The sequence below is a fragment of the Folsomia candida genome, unplaced genomic scaffold, assembly GCF_002217175.1.
Source record: "Folsomia candida strain VU population unplaced genomic scaffold, ASM221717v1 Fcan01_Sc010, whole genome shotgun sequence".
Lineage (NCBI taxonomy): Eukaryota > Metazoa > Arthropoda > Collembola > Entomobryomorpha > Isotomidae > Folsomia > Folsomia candida.
Genome location: NW_019091202.1, coordinates 1,598,111 through 1,618,287, shown reverse-complemented (window position 1 = coordinate 1,618,287; position 20,177 = coordinate 1,598,111). Strand labels below are relative to the sequence as shown.

Sequence of the window (20,177 nt, the reverse complement as noted above, 5' to 3'; positions counted from 1 at the left end):
CGCAATTTAATAAAAATTAGCCACAACGCCAGTAAATTTGAAAAGTGTAAAACTTTTCGATCTTTATGCGCAAATTAGCCTTTATTATGCAAATATCTCTGCCAAACCTGCACATTGGCAGATAGTTCCATTTGAAAATTTGATACTAATTAAATTTGTGATTGATTGACACCAGTTTGGTCAAAACCTGTGAGCATACGTTGGGAGACCTCCATTGTAAATTACTAAGAAACTCGATCACAAGCCGAAGGGCATATTAACATACAATGTCACATAATTAAATTCATCGTCATTTTCACAGTTGGACATTACATTTTATACTGAACGGACCAATTTGCTTGACGTCCGTGATAGATGCTAATTTGTAATCTTTGTAATTTAAAACCAATCCCACAAAAAGTACATCCTTAAAACTAATATTACCCTTTAGAGAAGTCAATTAATTCACTCTGAATTTTAAGTAAACCTTAGTATGTAAATACATTAATCCAGGTATAACTTAACGCCACGTAGTTATCGTATCAAAATCCACTCCAGTCTAAATTTTTGTCCGGATCAAACTTTCCTTTTAAGAAATGGAACTGACAAAAGTTGCAAAAAATCATAGCCGGAAATCCATCCAAAAGATTTATACCGTGTCTTGTGGAGAGAAATCGCTAACTCGTGATTATTCTGATGTTTTTTATCCCTTCAGGTAAAGACCTTTAACACATCACCTTAGAAAATTAATTATTAATCATTCAAACTTCATTCAAACAATATTCATCCATTCAAACTTAGGATTCATGCCTTTCTATGCAGAATGATGTAGGAAGGGCCTGCCAAGCTAGCCCTACAATCTGTCTCTTTCTTCGGCCCCGAGTTGAAGCCATATGAGCAGGAAAATTACGAAATTAACATCGAAATTGTGCAGACCGATCAGGGTCTAAAGACGGCGCTGGCCACGTATCTGCCACTCCAGCGACGTGACGTGGTCGCGTGGTACACTGACCCAATGGTCGTTGAGCTGGGGGAAATTCCTCTCCCACCGAAAACATGGGTGGACATTAGATTCTAATTAAATGTAAGTCGAAAAAGACCAGGCAAACAATATATGACATTCATATATTGTTCATATTATGAATGGATAGATGAATGATTTTTTTCTATTTTCAGGGACCTCGCACTTGTACCCTGGAGAAACAAAAATTGGAACATATCGCTAACGAAGTCGGGGGAGAAAGCTCTCTTCAGATTCATACGCTTCCGAGTGCTGGGAATTTGAATAAACTCACATTCGTTTGATTCGTTTCCACTTAGAAAGATGTCCCAGACTTTTAATAAAAGTATTATTTGGACAGTGACGAGTAGGTTGTTCAAATGCTTGTTAAAATAAAAATAATAATAATAACGCCCCTTTAAGAGAAACCGTAGAGCTAAGAGGATTTGAAGAACCTGCTCATCAATGTACAAATAATACTTTTATTTACTGGGCAATTCACGACATTATCATAATTTAGAGTTTATGTAATTGGATGCTTTGAGAGAATAATATAATATTTTTTTGAGTGTAGGTCACTTTAATAAATTTAATACATTTTCAAATATATTCATGTTTTCATCGATTTTACATATATTTAACGATTTTGTGTAGATTTATTTACATGAATTCGCATGAAAATATTGTTTTATTTAGTATTAAACTACGGATACAATTGCAGATAATAAAGTGATAAGTCTTCATTTTAGTTTTCGTGGTACGTATGTATAAATTTTAAACAAATATGAATTACGTACTTAACATTTGTCCCAGCATAATTTAGCCTTTAATATATTTGCACTCTTTGGACAGCTATAAGTTGTACCAAATACGTAAATAATATGTAAATATCCAAATAAATAAAGCGAATACATATGTATATATATATATATGTACTCGCATAGTTGTGCACATTGATATTTGCATGTATCAAAGGAGATTATGATATTTTGAACACATACATAAATATTTTTTACTCTTGATACATACGAAACAACAAATCCAATACCAGTTAACTTTTATGTATTGTAAATTTCGGCTACTTTATTTGCATATACTGTTTTTCCTCTTTTCGCAATATATTCATAATGTTGACTGCAACCAAATAAAAAATTAGTGGGAAATAGAAAAACAAAAACCTTACTTTACTGAAAATTTAACCTGATTTTGACGAAATCCGATTAAAACAAAAGGAGCAACCGCACCAAAGACTTCAAGCAAAAGCAAGTCATTACAAGCGGGGTCGACATTCCGATAAAATTACTCCCAAACCGGATCCTCATGGGACTACAAGCATTAATCATCCGCCTAATGTAGCCCTGATTTCCCAGATTTTTCTTTAGCAGAGCTACCCTCATTTTCCTTACCATACGGATGGATGTCTTGTTAGTGAATCCCGCTGTTGTTCCAAGACCCATGATGAGAAGAAATGTTTCAAACGCCAGCAAGGGAAACAAAACATTTCCCACGTTGGCAAACAATTGACCATTTAATTTCACGCAGAGATACGTTCCTAAGATATTTACGGAGATGCTGTACATTAAAATGGTGGGGAGAACCAGCCCGCGGAAGCAAAGGTTCATGTGTCCAACGAGGACGGATAGTTGTTTGTACAGAGTCAATGAGTTAGCCAGATTGTTCGAAAATTTGTTAGAGCTGTAAGGTGATACAAATATATATTTTTAATGGGCATAATGGCATGAGCACAGTTAAATTGTAGCCAAATAAACAGAGGGCGGTAATATATTGATTTATTAGCAAACCCCACTTATTTAAGCAAGACAGATATCCTGCCATGGATACGCATGTTCCGCAACACATGGACCCAACCATGATACAGAAGGAGACTGGAACGACGCACCACATGAAAGCTTGCAACACAAAGAAAACCACGAAAACCATCAAGTGTGCCCAACTTGACTCCATATTTACCGAGATTGATCCAAGAAATGTGGGAATTTTTGCTTCATAACTCATAATTCCAAATCCTGCAACAGGTGCGAAGAATGATACTATAGTAGCCGCCAAGTTGCACAGCTGTACTCGGAATTTCCACCACCTGACGCGTTTGGAAGAGCATCCTGTGGGCAAATTTAAGAAAATAACTAACAACTCTTTAAACGATTGTCAATTTACTACAATGCCAGTCAGTGTCATACTTTTGCGATGAATTCACCCTTACCCTTACGTTCAGTAGTAATAGTGACCATTACACCAAGGAAATTTTATTACCGACGGGTAACTATACATATATACAGGGTGGTTAAAATGGCACGCTTCAATGGAAAATTTTTCGATGGGAAGAATCCATACATTTCCATTAGTTACCGAAATTTAGTCTCTAAAATGTAACATTTTAAGAATTTTGTCATCAGTTTTGATAATAATTTATTAAAAACTCAAGCCCAAATCTTGTAACTAATAGAGATTTAGGGACTTTTCCCATTTAAAAATTTTCCATTGTAGCGTGACATTTTAACCAACCTGTACATATATGCATATGCATGACTCTACGGTATGGTGATTATCGGCCACCGCTAGGTCCAGCATTGAAATAATCTATTTACCACCAGCTCGGTGCCACTAAATAAGCGCGCACTGGCGCGCACTACCACCTACACGAGGACCGGTAGTCAGGTCAGAAAATGTATCCTGTTGTTTTTTTTATTCCGTGTATCTAACAAATTTTGCAAAATTTGTGCCATCTTTGCTTACCTAGATATCCACAAGTAGATGAATATTTACATATAGTGAGGAAGATGAGAAGGAAACTCATTGAATTTTGAAAAGCCAATTGAACCAAGAATGAGAAAAAAGTTGCGAGCTGGCCGGAATCGAACCGGCAACCTTTCGTTCTGATCACTACCGGGTTACCACTTTCCCCACAAAGCCCTGTGAATGGCTGATGATTAATTCTCACACTTGGCTGATGCGTATTTATCATTCTTGGTTCAATTGGCTTTTCAAAATTCAATGAGTTTCCTTCTCATCTTCCTCGCATATTTACATATACTTGAGTACGTATTTTCGTATAAAGAGAGTTTGTGAGTGACATTTGACAGTTTTTCAACTGCCAAAATGGATGTATCAAGGTCTGTTGACTTACCGAGCTGCTTAAAGTATCCCGACTCAAAGAATCTCATCATATTTAACAAGTCCACGTATCTCTGACAGACAGTCAACACCGGCATCGCGACCGTACATGCTGTCCAATAACCTAGCACAAAGGTGCCAATAAATGCTTTCTTCGTTGAAGTAAGACCTTGGGAAAATGTTGTCGTATGAATCCCGTTAATCACAAGAGCAGCAACTGTGCCTGATATAAGAATAATTTTAACTCGATTGTCATGATCGCAACGTATAAATTTATTTTTTTCTCGATCGTAGAAAAATGGTTTGAATCCAAACAAAGCTAGTAGTTCCAGGTTCAAAATCATGACTTCTAGTCCAGCTTCAAAAAGCATGACGAAATTGACCATGCCCACACGTGCTTATCTAGTTTGGAACTGTACTCGAGTTCATGGTTTTAGTCTCAAAATCAATACGTTTATTTAGCACTTATGTATGTATATGACGGACAGCTAACATATCTGTACATGTGTATACTCTAGTGAATTACGTCAGTAGGTAAATATTCCTCACTGAAATAAGTTTAAAGCACAATTTGCCTATTTCCAGTAGGATGTAACAGTGCTTATGCAAATTCTGGCTTGAGCAAGAGTCCTGTGCACACCGGCATGAATGTTTCACCAGGTTTAAGCCTATATGTATACATAAGCTAGATAACACCTTTACTTATTTAGAATTTAATCCCAAATGCACAATTTAATTCATGTGGAGCTGGCAGAGAAATGCCATAAAAATACATAATCTGATACAATATCTGACTAATAAACTTCACCTGTAGGTAATGTCTTGGAATTTATCGGCATTTATGTATTATGCACATACATATATGTCGATGTACTGCATATGTATATGCATATTCATAGGCAAAAAGTTATGTAATATGTATATCTATCCATGGAACTAATTTATGTATGTTGTGTTATGTGACCTATTTGCACATTTATATAAAATTTGATATGGTGGTTGAATATTTATTAGTAGTTCTAAATTAGCACGAACCGTAGGCTGTTCAGAACCTCAATCTAAAGTTCAGACTCCAAACGATGCGTCAAAATTGTACACACAATTTCATATGTAAATATGTAATTAGTGTTATGTAAAGTGTCTCTCTCTCTTCCTCTCTTAACAATAATATATCTTACGAAAACTAAATAAATAAGTACGTACATAAATAGATACACAATCTTAAAAGTAATGTTACCCTTGTGAAAAGTAAATGCACTCTGAATGCTACATTAACTAAAGTTTACTAAATCCAGTTTAAGCTTTACTCTATGTCAAGTTCATACGGCAACTGGCAACCAATTAAAAACGTGTCTTAATGGCTTGATTTTGCTGCGAAATTGGCTTCAAATTGCAATACATGGTTGACTTTTCCCTCATATAGTTTTTTTGCCTGCCAATTAAACTCAAATTGCAATAGAATTTATCTACCACAGAAACTCAGCCCGTGCTGTTTAATTACCGATAAGAGTAATTAATTCTTAATTACTCCGTAGGCGTAAATTTGAATTAATAGCTTCAGTTATAAATATTTATTTGTCCAGTAATTGAATTTAATTACCAGTGACAATTACTTACCAAAAATGTACATAATTGATTTTAATTCCTAATTACTTATTAATTCTCAGACATATGTAAAATAAAATACATACAATATCCTTATAACCTTTTTCTCCCAAAACTGTATTGCCGAACGGTTAGAAACGTGTGCAAGTTAAACTCCATCCTTGTGATCCACATGCATTAAAATTTGCTCGGTAAATTTATCTATACGCTAGATTGTGCCAATAAATTAGAAATTAAAACTTCTCAATGCATTTTTATTTTGCATATGTAGATTTTATCTAACTGTTCTAAAGAAGCGAGATTGCTTAAGTATTTTTCCAATTTAGACGGCCTATAATAGAAGCTATTACAAATACAATTACAATTACAGGCTGTATTTAACACAGCTAGTATTAAATGAGGGTGTCAACTTAATGGTCCAACGAAATTGCATATTATCCCAAACAAAATTAATTATTCGTCCATATCATAAAACGTCCAACCAGTTTAATTATTAAACCCAACGAACTATGTCATTAGATCTTTAAATGCGAAATAATAAAGTTTTTATTTTTTCGGGTTTATTATATAATGAATTCCATTTTAAGTTATCATCCTCAGTACAACGATCTTTTGAATAACCCCAATCCCAAAACTATGCTAGAATATAAAACACTAATATCTTAGATTGCAATGCTATAAGAATTTTCAAAATTCGAATAGAATTCGATTTTTGGCGAGCTCTTGGAAACTTCCATTGTTTTAGTTTAGTTGTTATAAATTAGCGCACATATATCTGTATGTATGTATGCTGTAATAAAATACCTTATTTTGTTGGATATTGTTTTACTACCTTGGTTGGGTAAAAAATTAAACCCTTTGGATATTTCATTATTGGATAGGAAGAACTAAGCGTATATTATGTTGATTAGTGAAATTAACATGATCGTTGAGGGTGCTATAAAATAAACCGCAGAAAAAAAATTGTATTAAAAATTGGACTTTGCATCAATTGCAAAAACTGAATGGGAATAATGTATTTGTTCACAAGAAAAGCTGTTTAATGTAAGTTATCCGAGTGAGGGAGACTTGTCAAATTTTATCCCAAGTATGCTCAATTAAGTAATTAATCGTAGTAATTGAGTACACAATTCCTACTACCTGGCCAAGTAATTAAATACTTCCAATTTTAATTATGTACTCTCAGTTCTTCAAATATTTAATTACTTAATTACCTTGACAAATCCCGTAGTAATTAAAAATCAATTATCAAGTTTCCACATATGTATGTATGTATTGCACAAATGACATCTCGCTTATAAGCAAGAGGTTATGCTAAATATGCTTTTATAAAACTAATCAATAATTTGTTGTCATTTATTTTGTTGTTTGAATCTACAAGTTGGATATCGTTGCTCATTATTTAGTACGACGGCTTGTTCGATGTCTGAACGATAGCAAAAAGTTTGACTAGATATATGTATAACTATTTAAGTAAATATTTTGCAATTCAACGCAACGCAAACTATGTAGTAATCAATTCCTCACTCTATATATAAATATTAGCATGTATTTACATATATACATATTTATGTGAAAGCTTTTGAGTAAATACTTGATTCCAAAGTCCAAAATTAGTGACGGCTCTAGATGTTGAATAATATAATTCTTACTCTAATTTAAGATTAGTTTTAATTTAAGAACAAAAAATACATACAATAAATTTATTAAGTCAAAACACTATTTATTGTTTGATTTTGTTTCCCTGCTCGTTCCGTCCGAGCTTCAAAAAGGTGCTTTTTATACATACGCGAAAATCTGGAAAAAATAATTACGCTCCGATGCAAAGTATATGTACCTGTCTTATTATCCGTCCGTCCGTCTCTCTATATGTGGAAAACTAATTTTAAACTTATGTATGTACATATCTACAGTTATCCGGCACGATTTTATGCTAAACGCCCTGCCGAAATTTTTGTTATCATATGCAAATATTTATTATGAAATTGCCCGTAAATTATGCAATTTTTTTTTACAAAATGTATTATATATAAACTGATTAAAAATTGTATCTAAAATCCATACGCGTAATGCCAGCAAACTGTGTGCTGGTTTTCGTCGCACAGTCCTGAGGGGAAGTCGTGTTTGCTACAGCAATCCCGGATATTGGAACTTTTGTGATACCGGGCCTGTCCTTTACAATGCTTGTCGAAATCGGAAATGGGGCTGTGTGAGGCACCTACGAAAATATTTAGTTGTATTATTTAATACCTACTGTTCTAAAATGTTTTTTCATATTTGAGGTTACCATCCTTCGGCTTTGAACATTGAGGGATACCGTTTTCACAGCGTCCCTCCTGGAATTTGTAAGACAGCCGGCAGCAATCGATTATTCTATCGTGTTGATATGTACCGAGATCGAGCTCGCTGCAGGTTGAGGTGCAGTTGGCAAAGTCTAGGGCTTTAGGGTGGAATAGCATGCGGGTTTTCAGTTCGAATTGTTGTGTCTCAACTTTCCCTTCTCCCATATACTCGAATGGCAATTTTGAAACTTCTTCATCGCCGTACGTTATTTACAATATGAAGATTTTACTGCAACTAAAAATCGATAATTTTAGGATAGAATCGTGATTTTTTTTCTTCTATGAGAAAATAAATATAAAATAGATGAAAAATAATCAGTAAAAATTAAATATTTTCTCATTGAAGAAAAAAATCATAATTCTTGCCTCCTAACTTTGTAAACCTAATAATTATCGATTTTTAGGTGCATTAAAATCTTCATATTGTAAAAAACGAAAGGCGATGAAGAAGTTTCAAAATCGCTATTAGAATATATAGGAGAAGGGAAAGTTGAGACATAACAATTCAAACTGAAAACCCTCATGCTGTTGCACGTTAACCAAAATATAAGAATTACACAACATTTAATTTGTCTCTTGGTAATATGGAGTGATTTGCTTGCCTGATACTTCATCACTCACGCCAGATACCGGTGATAATTGGCCAGATGGGTGGTCCTTGTGGTGGTAATTGATCCGGGTAACTACAGCTCCCAATGTGTCGGTTAAATTTTGTACCTGCAGGGTCAGGTTGTGAACATCTGCGGTTAAATTGCGAAGACTCTCGGTCACATTGCCCAGCATATATTTCTATTCGTTGTCGGCCTTTTCCTTTACTGCATCTGTGGAAGAGATAAAGAAAAAATAAGAACATGCTTATTTATGCTTTGGGTCCCTAAAATAACAAATATTGCAAAGTTCATAGAAAATTGTCCGCAAAGTTTTTTCAAAGAGTCTCAAATTTGTCCAGAAAAATAATCCTGACCTTTGACCTGTGTGTGATGTTAAAATCGGCGACGAGGAAATTGTCGGAAGATACTTTTGACATTTGTGCATGGAGTTTAAAAATTTTAAAATTACGGCATCATGTCGCTATACAAATTTTGTCATGATAGCAATATATATGTTACATACTGTATTTGATTCAAAATTCTAAAATTAGTTTTATAGCTTGTTGTCGAATCGTATGATTTTTAACTTAGGATTTAGACAACATTTAAATATTAAATATTCAAAAAGATGAAATTATGTTTAAATGTGTAGGGTGAAAGATATCCAAAGCATACAGTTTGCGCACGTGTGAGACAGATTTTGACGTAAATAACACTTAAATAGATTTGTGTATCTATGGATATATTACCTTTCTGGAAACGTTGTCTCACCGCAAGACTGAAATTTACTCTTTCATCAAATTTTTCCACATTTTTAGGTTTCAGCAAGCTTTCCAGAACAGAATTAAGATACCCGTACTCAAAATCGTCCTCTGGTTGGATTGGGTTAACCCTTATTAATAATTGGCACAAATTAATCAAAAAGGGATATATCAAAAAGGGAGTATAATGATATCTAGTTACTACTCACAGTTGGCAGAAGTGCAAAGCTCGTTTCCCAGATGTAAGACCAAAGAAGACCAGATCCCGTGACCCAAAGGAAACCCAATCTGAGAGATACGGCCAATGATCTGCCGACAATAACAGGAAAGGTAATATTATAATCAGTTTCATGCTGCATTTCTATCTTAACGTACTATTAGATGCAGGTCTTGAGTTTGAATTGTTGTCTCAAGTGTCTCTTCTTCCATATATTGAAATTGCGATTTTGGGATTCCTATTCATCTCCCTGTGGAGATGAGTAGGAATCAAATGATAAGTTTTTCAAGGCCTATTTATTTCGCTGAACCAATTAACATTTGTAAGCTTAATACATACATGAGTAACAATTTATTGTTCCATGTCATAAAGAGTTTAATTATTTGGTCAGTTATGATCACTGACTGAAAAGCATAGTTTGCAATATCAGCGCAGCGCCGGCGAGGGGCGAAACGGTGCGACGCCGCCGCCGCCTACAGTTTTCACTGCTCACGCCGCACCCGCCGCCGATTTTTCAGCGGCGTGTAGCTCTGATTTGAACATACCTACTCTCCATTCGCACACGTTAGAAGTTTTACAGCAATTGAGATTTCTCAGAAACTAGGCACTGCCAGTCTCAAAGTACCCCGTCAGCATAACTTAAGGGAATTTGAGACTTACAGGGCCGTAGTCTCTCAGAAATCCCAATTTCTGTAAAAGTTCTAACGTATGCGAATGGAGAGTATGTAAAAACAGAAATTTGTGACACAACCATTCTAACTCAAAACCCCCCTCCAATTCCACCTTAAGCGATAATTATATATTTAATTACATATCTCAAGCCCAGTCCATAAATTTATCTGGACCGTGTCAATAAGCACTTTCTTCACTACGTTGGGAAAATCGTAACAATATTTTTTGCAACAATATGGCTTCACGCGAGTTGCAAATGTCTTCAATCTGGATCACATTGTTCCAAAATGTGATCGGGTTTGCGCGAACGAGTGGCTTCGTAATCATTTCTGAGAAGTCGTCCCTTTCCAAATAATTTTTAATGGCGTCCAAAACCTCACTCCGATTGCAAAGAGATTCTGAAATTGGAAATTATTTATCTTAAGTTAATTGAATAATACCTGAACGGGTTTTCCTATTACATAAATCATTTGTAGGATAAAAAAAAGACCTGATCATTTTAAACAAGCCGTCTAAGGTAAAATATGTCACACAAAGCTCCCAATTTTATAGACACTACCGAGAAATATTATTCGGGTGAGGGGAACCTCCAAATTCGAAGGACAATTAGTTAGTAACAATAAGAAATATTCCAAAGCCTTTCCTGCAATTAGTAGATAATATAGTACGGTTCGGAATTGCTTGTCGCATTTTACCCCAACGATATAAATAATTCTAGGGAGAGAATAAAGAAAACTTTTTTGTTAGAATTTTTCGGAGCAAAATTATTCGTTTTCTTTAAAGTAAAGTTCTTTAGAGTAAAGTTTAGTATGGATTTCGTATACATAGTTTACTTAATTCGGAATGCATTTAATACTTAAATTTATGGGTCACCTTATTTTAAAATAGTATTATACATATGTAAAAGATACTTTTTGGGCATATGTACGTACCAGCGCTGACGCCAATGGCGGATGATATTAAGAAATTTATAATTGTCACAATGCTTGCAATAACTGACCACGAAGGTAACATTATGTTACAGAAATTCTTGATGATTTCCACTGTATATTTTATGTTTAGTTGCAAAATTAATGCTATTTGTTTTAATATTCCAAGCTTGTCGGAATTATGCGTTGGACATCTGTGATCTTGTTGATGATACGAAAATAATATGTATGCATATATTGAGGGAGAGATATATAATAGTATAAAGGCTCAGGTTTTTCAGTGCAGCCTTCAAGTCAGCCAGTATATTCAGGGTTTCGTTTTATGCATTAAAAAAATTCAGAAATTGCATGAAAATGACAAATGGTTAAAATTTTAAAAATGTAGTTCAATATACCCATGTATGATTTCAAAAAATTGATTAAGTGAATAAAATTGGGGTGCAAAACTTGTCATATGAGACATGATTTTTGTACTCAAGTTTGTTTCGTTTATTTAGACCCTCTAAACAATGTTATTACAGAATGAATATACACACTCTAAATAAAGTTGAGTAAAATTTGCGATGACACAAATGATTGTGCAAAATTTACTTAACAAAGATAAAATTTACTCAAGGTTGTGTAAAATTTCTACAGCGTTGGATAAATTTTAACCTTCATTTGGTAAATTATACACAACCGGTTGTGTCATCGCAAATTTTACTCAACCTTGAGTAAATTTTGATCAAATTTATTTAGCGTGCACAAGGCAATATACATGTAGATGCTCCAAAACATGTACCACAAAATTTATATAAACCGATTTCTGCGGTGGATGAGAACACGTGCGTTTATCGGTTTTTCCAACATCTTACACGGAAGTTTTGGACAATTGCACAGATACAAGTTTGACGAATTGAATTATTATTTTTTTTAAAGATATTGATTATTCTCTAAAGCTTTACCCGATAGTTTATTGCATGAAAATAAACCCAGGATTTTGATGGAACCCTGTGAATAAAGGGGACTCAGTCCACGTCAATGTTAATTATGCATTGCGGGCCACGACTCCGATTCTAGGACTAATTTTACCATGAACGCGTAATACTTAAATAAAGTTATTAATGAAAAAATAAAAATTCTATATTCGAAACTGCCGGAGAATTTAAATTTTTAGAAAAATTTAAAAACTTCTTCAATTTGAAACCGTAGGTGTCACGTAATTTTGGCAAGTTTTTTGTAAACTTAAAAGTTATTGTAGGCACCACAAATGAAATTAGAAAATTTGAAAAATTTGAAAAATTTGAAAAATTTGAAAAATTTGAAAAATTTGAAAAATTTGAATTTTCGCTATCTTATAATGACAACTTCAAAACGCTATAACTTTTTGCACCCTGTCGTCTGCAACCCAAATTTCATAAATTCTAATGTCATCTTAGATTTCTTAACTACCATAAAAAATTAGATTGCAGACGATAGGGTGCAAAAAGTTATATTGATTTTTCTCCGACACATTAACACATGTAAGCTTATGGATGGGAATATTCCCAAAAATGATTGAAAACAAGGGGCGTAAACAAAACGTTTAGTGAAGAAATTCAAGTGTCATATCAATCAAGCTTATTTAAAACGTTGACTTCAAAAACGCAACTTAAAAAATGTGCCCATGACCGTGTCGACATTTAAAAATTATCGTGTGCTACGCTCACTGCTGGTAAGCACCACCGTCAGTAGTGTCGCTCGGAGTGGAGAGACAAAATCTCCGCTCCAATGACTCTCGCTCGATCGAAGGTATTGACCAATGGGTATGTTTCCCTGCTGATTTGAGTATACAAAGTTGTGTGTCAACTGGAGCGACAGTGGCGCACATACCCATCTGTGTATTATTTAGTTGCTAGGTGAGAAGTGGTGGCGCTCGGGTGCAACACCTACCAGTGTATTATTAGTTGGTGAATGTGCATAGACGGCGCTCATAGTGTGGCTACTATCGCTCGTCCAGTACTTCTTCTAGATAGAATAGTATAGTTCTGTGGTATTGACGTGGACTGAGTCAGGGAGAAACAAAGTCTTATAAAGGCCAAGATGAAAATAAGGTTCTAACAACAAAGAGTGACAATGAGTGGTCTTCTAAAAAAGGTTGTTTGGGCCAAGTGTATTTATATATATATATACATACCGTAAAGACTCTATTTATAGCCGGGTCTTGAGCCCAACTTTGAAAAATTTAATAAGCTTGTCCCTAATTACGACATTCCTTTAATGTCCGTTTTTTGATGCTTCAAGTTATGCATAACCGAAAAATAATTTACCCGGGTCTCTAATTATACCCGGTTTAAAATTGTAGTCGGATTTGTGTCGTCTTTAGACCCGGCTATAAATAGAGTCTTTACGGTATATACGCTTATATATATACGCCTATATATAAAATAAGATTTATGGAATTATCCCTTTAAAGGTATGTATACACTCTAAAAAATAAACCGTCGCAAACGCGCATACGGAAGTAGCTTCAGACTACTTCACTCCAAGCACTCCCACGACATCGCGGGAACACTTGATTTTACTGTATTTCATCTATACATTCAATTTTTTCAAAAATCTCATTTTGCCCCGACCACACCCCCTAGTGACGAGGGGGTGTGGCACAACTCGGGAGCACTTTATTCTACTGTATTTCATCTATGCATTCAATTTTTTCAAAAATCTCATTTTGCCCCGACCTCACCCCCTGGCGCCCGGGGGGTGTGGCACAACGGGGGAACTCAAAATTTCACTCCATTTCATCCATAGATTCAATTGCACTAAAAATCTCATTTTGCCCCGACCACACCCCCTGGCGACCGGGGGTGTGGTCCGGTTGCACCCAAAAGTTGATAGGATCCTCCCCCTGGGGTATTATGTATGATGGCGAAAACCGATTTCGATTATCTTTATCCGTTCTCCCGTTATCCTGCTGACAGACAGACGGACAGACAGACAGACGGACAGACAGACAGACAGACAGACAGACAAAGTCTTCACATAAAGTAGCTGAAGCTACTTAATAATGCTTCGTTTTTGAAAAGTCAATGCATTCCGAATTCTATATTAGGTGAAACATGTATGTACACACACTATATTAGAAGTAACAAAAACTTGATAAAGAATAAAGTTTACACTGGCGTTAATGCATACACTTTATTTTACGTAAAATTCGGGATAAATATGTTTACTTTTGTGACACGAGTGCACTAAACATGCATATTGATTGGTAGTAAGTTGAGATCATGTATGTATGTAAGTTCTTTTATTAACGAATTCACGCACAGCACATTGCAAAAGCGAGATATGTACGTATGTAAATACATCGTTGGTATGTCACAGTGGTGACAACAACCTTGGTGTCCGGATGCTAAGATTTAGACTTCATCTCCGGAATAATGCGATATTTTTGCAATCTTGGAATGTGAATGTTACACTTTTCTAACGGGAACATCACTTCTAAGAGTATACCATTATCTTAACTACATACATACATAAACCCAGGTATCAATTTTACCTTGCAGGTACTCATTTTTCACGATTCTACATTTCTAAATCCAAATTCCATCATTTACTATGTGTATTGTGACCTACTTATTTACATATGTACATACATAACCGGTAATTTATGTAACTTTCCCCTTAGCATTATTATTTTTTTTTGGCACAATGTTGCCAAATATTTTGACCTATGATCTGACCAATAATTATTTATTTTAATTTTATTTCACTTTACGATTTTCAATATGTAACCATTCAATATGTGCAAAGGCTGTTGGCTATGATGCAATAAATGAATTATTATTATTATTATTGACGGTTTCCACCAGCTATCGCCGGTAAAAAGCATCATATTTTATTTTCCGGTGTTTTAGCTCAAAAACCTTATCACCAGGATAGAACTATTCGATTTACTCAGTTCTTAAAATTTTCATGACCCCATCCATGTAATGGCATGGGCGAAAGCACTACGTTTTCCACAAATCTTGCTAACTTTCTCCCTACGTTGTCAAGCAACCACTAGGCCCACGGCGGTCAAACTTCGCATGGACAATCCTCAGACCATGCTCTAGGGTCAAACCGGAGCGCTAGGTCCTACCCGTACTCCATGACCTGAAACTGACATGAGGTCAAGATACAAAGTTGGCTCCTCCATCACCATTCCTTGTATAGCTCGCATTTCAACAATCTTGGATAGATTTTCCTCATAGTTGGTGAAAACTTATCTGAATAACTCGTATTATCAGATTCGCTAAGAATTTTTAATTTTTTTCCAAGGTCAACAAATTTTTCAAAAGGTCAATAGGTCAAGTCTCACATAACCCCATCAGTGGGGTATCGTTTGAAAGGTCTTGGCGGAAGGTTTCAGAATATATATATTTTAGGGGGTCTGGGACCACCCCCTGATTGTATAGAGTCCGATGAGTATCATTGAGTTTTGGTTTTCCACGCATGCAGCCGTTAACACAGGAGCGGATTGAAAGCTACCATTGCAGTAGATTGATGAAAACTCAATATTAAAACACCGGAAAATAAAATATGATGCTTTTTACCGGCGATAGCTGGTGGAAACCGTCTATTACTCTCCCCTTAAAAATCAATGCTAGTCCTGCACCCGGCAACTTTCACGTTTCCCGATTCCCCAAAAGTTACCGAAACTGGGGAGGTGCACGTCACCATGAAATCTTCATGTCGTGGCGGCGTAGTAAATTCTACTTCCGGAATTTCAAACATGTCTCGCATCATTTTCTCCATTTTTCCAGGCATTTGTTTAAACGCGGGGTGAATCAAAGATTCCGGCGTGGGGGTCATGAAGGTCGTTGGTGCTTTGGTGGATACCGTTACAACGGCTTCTACCCGAAGTTCGGGGTCGTACGCGGACCCGGATAAATTATCTTTGAGGCGTTTCAACTTTTGTATGATTTCCGGATTTTGCAAAATTTCCGGTTTCCAAACGTGAATTCGGGGAGTGGGTGGGAATATGTGATGTCAATGTCGGAGTAGACGCGACCTTGACTTTGACCTTTAGAAGGTGAAGCAGGATTGGGTTGGAATATAGCGTTCAGCTCGGATAAGCTAATCTCCTTCGCGGCTAAAACTGTCTGTAACCGGGTTTCACTCCGGGTCGCGTAACTTTTCAGTTTTTCCAACTCTTCGGGAGTTTCTTTAAATCGGGTAGAAAAATCGGAGCTGGTCGTCGGTTCAAGAATGTAGTTTGGTACAAGTCCTGCCCCTTCGGGGGGAGAAAGTTGGCCTGGAACTGGGTAGAAAGAAAATGTGAGCGCAACTTAAGTCCGCCTTGTGTTTATTGCACTTTAAGTAAATAACTTTGGGAAAATATCGTCACCAGTTGAGCTATGTAGTGCAGTTCTTAAGTGAATGAAATTGAATGAAAATGAATATGTTGTGATTTGAATGAGAATGAATGAAAGATTCACGCATTTCAGATCAGTGACTGTGAATGAAAGGATTTCTCACTTCTTTCATTTTTCATAAATTAAATTTTTAATAAATGGAGCGAAGTAAGAAATGAAGTCAGATGAAGTGAAATGAACTGAGTTTCAAAGAAAATGACTAAATGTGAATGAAAATCTTCAGTCAGAAATCGGGGTGACTGAACTTTGAATGAAAAAAGTATTTTGAACAGGTATGTCTCTGAGAGTGACAATTTGTCCCAAGTTATTTAGAGTGTATAGTAAATACTACAATTATCAGATATATGTTAATTCCTTGAATGTTCATATTTACCTCCTTCGCGTATTTTCCATTTTCCGTCTACCTTCTCGAATGCGAGCTTGAGTTCATCAATTTTTGCAACTTGTTCCAAAAATATGAGGAATGCAAAAGGCATTAATTTCCCTTGCTCGCCGACACTCTCCGCTTTCTCCTCTTCTGAAATCCCTGCCCCCACAGCGACCAGTTCCAGGGCTGATACGATCTCTGGGATTAGTGTGTCGCCAACGGTAAAGTTCGACGACCAATGTTTGCCAAGCCTGACAACCTATCAGATCAACAGGTAAATAATTAAATTTAAATAATTTGATATGCATAGTTTCCAAAATATGTACAGTAAGTCAAATTATTAATGGGACCTTTCCCAGTCGTGACAAAAACCGTGGTGTCTCTGCATTCTGGAAATACTTCATTATTGCGAAATATTTACAGGAAATTTAGTGAAGATTTCAGAAACCAAAGTAGTTTATTGCTAACTTTGACGGTTTTCGAAATATTTTAAATGGAGCCACAAAACTTCCAAATTGACGCTATACATACATATGTACATACACTCTTAATAGTCACGCAGGTAATGATTTCTCTGTAATAAATTTGGTAATAATATTTTACCAGGTAGTAAAAATTCGTTACCATGATGCTAAAAGGGTATTACCAAGTCATTACCACACGGTACAACTTATGATTACCACTTTGGTAGACTCATGTACTTAGATACTTGTGCTTTTCGGTAATGTTTGTTACCCGATTATTTACAGTGTAAATATATAAATGGTGACGATTAATCTCAAAATGATTTAGACTCCGTGGTTATAAAATTGACGTAATGAAGCTGGGCTCGGATCTGCTTCCCCTAAAAAGTCCTGTTTTGATGGGTTTTGAGCGTGCACGCGCTCTCACCTACTTTTGTACGTAGACATGTGAAATTTTAAACTTTGTCCTAGAGATGCGAAATTTGGCATGCACATGCACCAAGATATGCCGCATCATAATCTAACATCAATTCCCGTTCCGTTCGCTATAAATTTTTCAGGAAAAATCAAAAATCAAACGGAGTAGGGGTGACATTTAGTTTTTGATTTTTCCTGAAAAATTTATAGCGAACGGAACGGGAATTGATGTTATATTATGATGCAGCATATGTTGGTGCATGTTCATGCCAAATTTCGCATCTCTAGGACAAAGTTTGAAATTTCGTGCAAAAGTTGGGAAGAGCGCGTGCACGCTCGATTCCTATCAAAACAGGACTTTTTAGGGGAAGCAGATCCGAGCCCAGCTTCAGTACGTGCATTTGACAAGGATAGCAATATTTTTAAGAGTGTGAATAATATTAAGTTTCCTACCTGCAGTACAAAGTCTGACTGATCCTTCAAAAAATTTGCGACTGCCTCGATCGGGTGTACTTCTTGATCCTTGCCCACATCCGGGGACGGAATTATGCTGATATATTTCTCATCCCCACAAGCAAAGTAGAGACTTGTGTTGGTCATCTTGATCAACTCAACGTCCACATTGTCCGCCCATTTCGCGATGATAGATCTCCAATCATGTAAAATTTCTTTAATTGGTGGAGAATCCTCGACACCACTCAGAAATACGAATAGTTGGGCAAATCCTTTACGATCTTGAGTGAATTTTGAGATACTTCCGGCATAAAATATTTGACTAATTGAAACCTCACTGTGCGCTTTGAGAGCGCTAAATATCTGTAAAATTTGAATAAGTTAATTTAAAATTTAACACAGTACTTCATGATTTATCACCAACTCACCATAATTTTATAATTTCCGTTTCAAATTTTTAAGAATTTTTAAGAATTTGATTTTATGGCAAGTTACGCCCAACAATTCTCACCTTTTTACCATAATTTTTGAGTGAGAATTGTTGGGTGAGGATTTGTAAAGAGTGAGAATCGTTGGGTGAGAATTGTTGGGTGTAAAAGTGTACATTACCGGGAATTTATTTTAAAATTCTGAGCGACATATTTATATACAAGTAGAAGGTTAATGAAGGAAATGCCATGAGTTTTCAACCTCGTTTCGATGCGTTTCAATTTTTCTGAAGGCGTCTTATTAAATTTGAAATCTCCATATTTAGGATTGTATATTGCTTTTAAATTGACAAAGACCGGATGCAAAAATTTGTGGTTCAAAATTTTAAAATAAATTTCCAGACCCGAGAAATGATTAAAAATGTGCTGATTTTGGGCCAAAAGTGATATCTATGTACGTTAATTATAAATTCTGATTAATTAAAAACTTGCCTGTTCGGCTTTGAATTCCACGTTGCTGATATCTTCGTCCGTCGGGACTTGGTGGGAGGTCAACTGGCTCAGCATGCGATGCATTGGCATCAGATTGGGAAGTTCCATTTTTACGCTCGGAAAATTCTTTAGTGAAGTCACACTCTTAAAAATAATGTCACCCTTTTTAACAGTAAACGCAATCTGAATTTCACATAAAGAACTCTCTACTACATAAATCAGGAGCAGGGTTAACTTAATAAAGAGTACAGTTTACCCTGGAATTAGTAATACTAATTTAGCATAGATTACTTAATACAGATAGAATTCCTACTGTTCAAAAGGGTAAAATTATGTTTAAGAGTGTATTTCGTACACTCTAAGAAATGGGGTTACGATTATAACCAAAAGTAAATGTATATGACTCTACCGCCGTGGTTATGAATGTGTCACCAACTGGTTATAAATTAATTAGGTATTATGACAATTTAATACCAAGTCAGTGAAACTTTATAATTAGTCGGTTACCACTCGTACTGGTTATAATTGTAACCACTCGTTTTGGTTATAATCGCAACCCCATTTTTAAGAGTGTATTAATGTATGTATATGTACATATGTATTTATAAAAGAAGAGCTTATTACATAAATTTGTACCTTTCGTGCGGAATCTGCAAATTAACGCTTTAAGTTTGTAAGTTTACAAAATCTTGACGTATGTACGTTAACTTTGTAAACAATTTTCGTAAAAATATACAAGAGAAAATTGAGTAAAAATTCGTAAGTTAATTTTCCTTAGGAATGTGTGTAAAGTCGGTAGGTATGTAAATACATACATAAGCTTACAAAGTTAACCCAGCTACAAACTTTAACGTGAATTCCCTCGTTATTTATTTATCTGGGATCTGTAAATATTCTAGTACATGCACGGCACTGGTGAAAGTCAAACCGGTGAAAGTAGAGTGATCATTTCTC

The 20,177-nt window shown here is 35.5% G+C and overlaps 2 protein-coding genes and 1 long non-coding RNA gene across 5 annotated transcripts; 1 reads left to right on the top strand and 2 right to left on the bottom strand.

The window, feature by feature from the left end:
- The first annotated feature begins 399 nt into the window (after nt 1-399).
- On the top strand, nt 400-1,548 carry LOC118436798. Its single transcript, XR_004835707.1, has 3 exons — nt 400-694; nt 781-1,063; nt 1,156-1,548. It is a non-coding gene; the product is annotated as an uncharacterized LOC118436798 (long non-coding RNA).
- Nucleotides 1,549-1,635: 87 nt separating this feature from the next.
- On the bottom strand, nt 1,636-4,772 carry LOC118436750. Of its 2 annotated transcripts, XR_004835683.1 has the most exons (3): nt 4,125-4,772; nt 2,180-3,099; nt 1,636-2,113 (listed from the first exon to the last, which is right to left on the bottom strand). XR_004835683.1 is itself a non-coding variant. In XM_035855336.1 (2 exons), exons 1-2 carry the CDS (start codon nt 4,495-4,497, stop codon nt 2,669-2,671), a joined length of 804 nt encoding a protein of 267 aa, XP_035711229.1. In that variant the 5' UTR covers nt 4,498-4,772; the 3' UTR covers nt 1,636-2,668. The 2 variants fall into 2 exon arrangements, 1 of the variants encoding a protein (XP_035711229.1); XM_035855336.1 differs by having other exon boundaries at nt 1,636-3,099.
- A 9,703-nt stretch (nt 4,773-14,475) lies between these two features.
- Nucleotides 14,476-20,168, bottom strand: LOC118436789. 2 transcript variants are annotated; one of them, XM_035855392.1, is made up of 5 exons: nt 19,860-20,168; nt 19,224-19,349; nt 18,304-18,666; nt 16,976-17,228; nt 14,476-16,487 (listed from the first exon to the last, which is right to left on the bottom strand). In XM_035855392.1, the coding sequence occupies exons 2-5, from the start codon at nt 19,329-19,331 to the stop codon at nt 16,135-16,137; spliced, it is 1,077 nt and encodes a 358-aa protein (XP_035711285.1). In that variant the 5' UTR covers nt 19,332-19,349; nt 19,860-20,168; the 3' UTR covers nt 14,476-16,134. The 2 variants fall into 2 exon arrangements, with proteins under 2 accessions (XP_035711285.1, XP_035711286.1); XM_035855393.1 differs by having other exon boundaries at nt 19,224-19,338.
- Between the last annotated feature and the right edge of the window lie 9 nt (nt 20,169-20,177).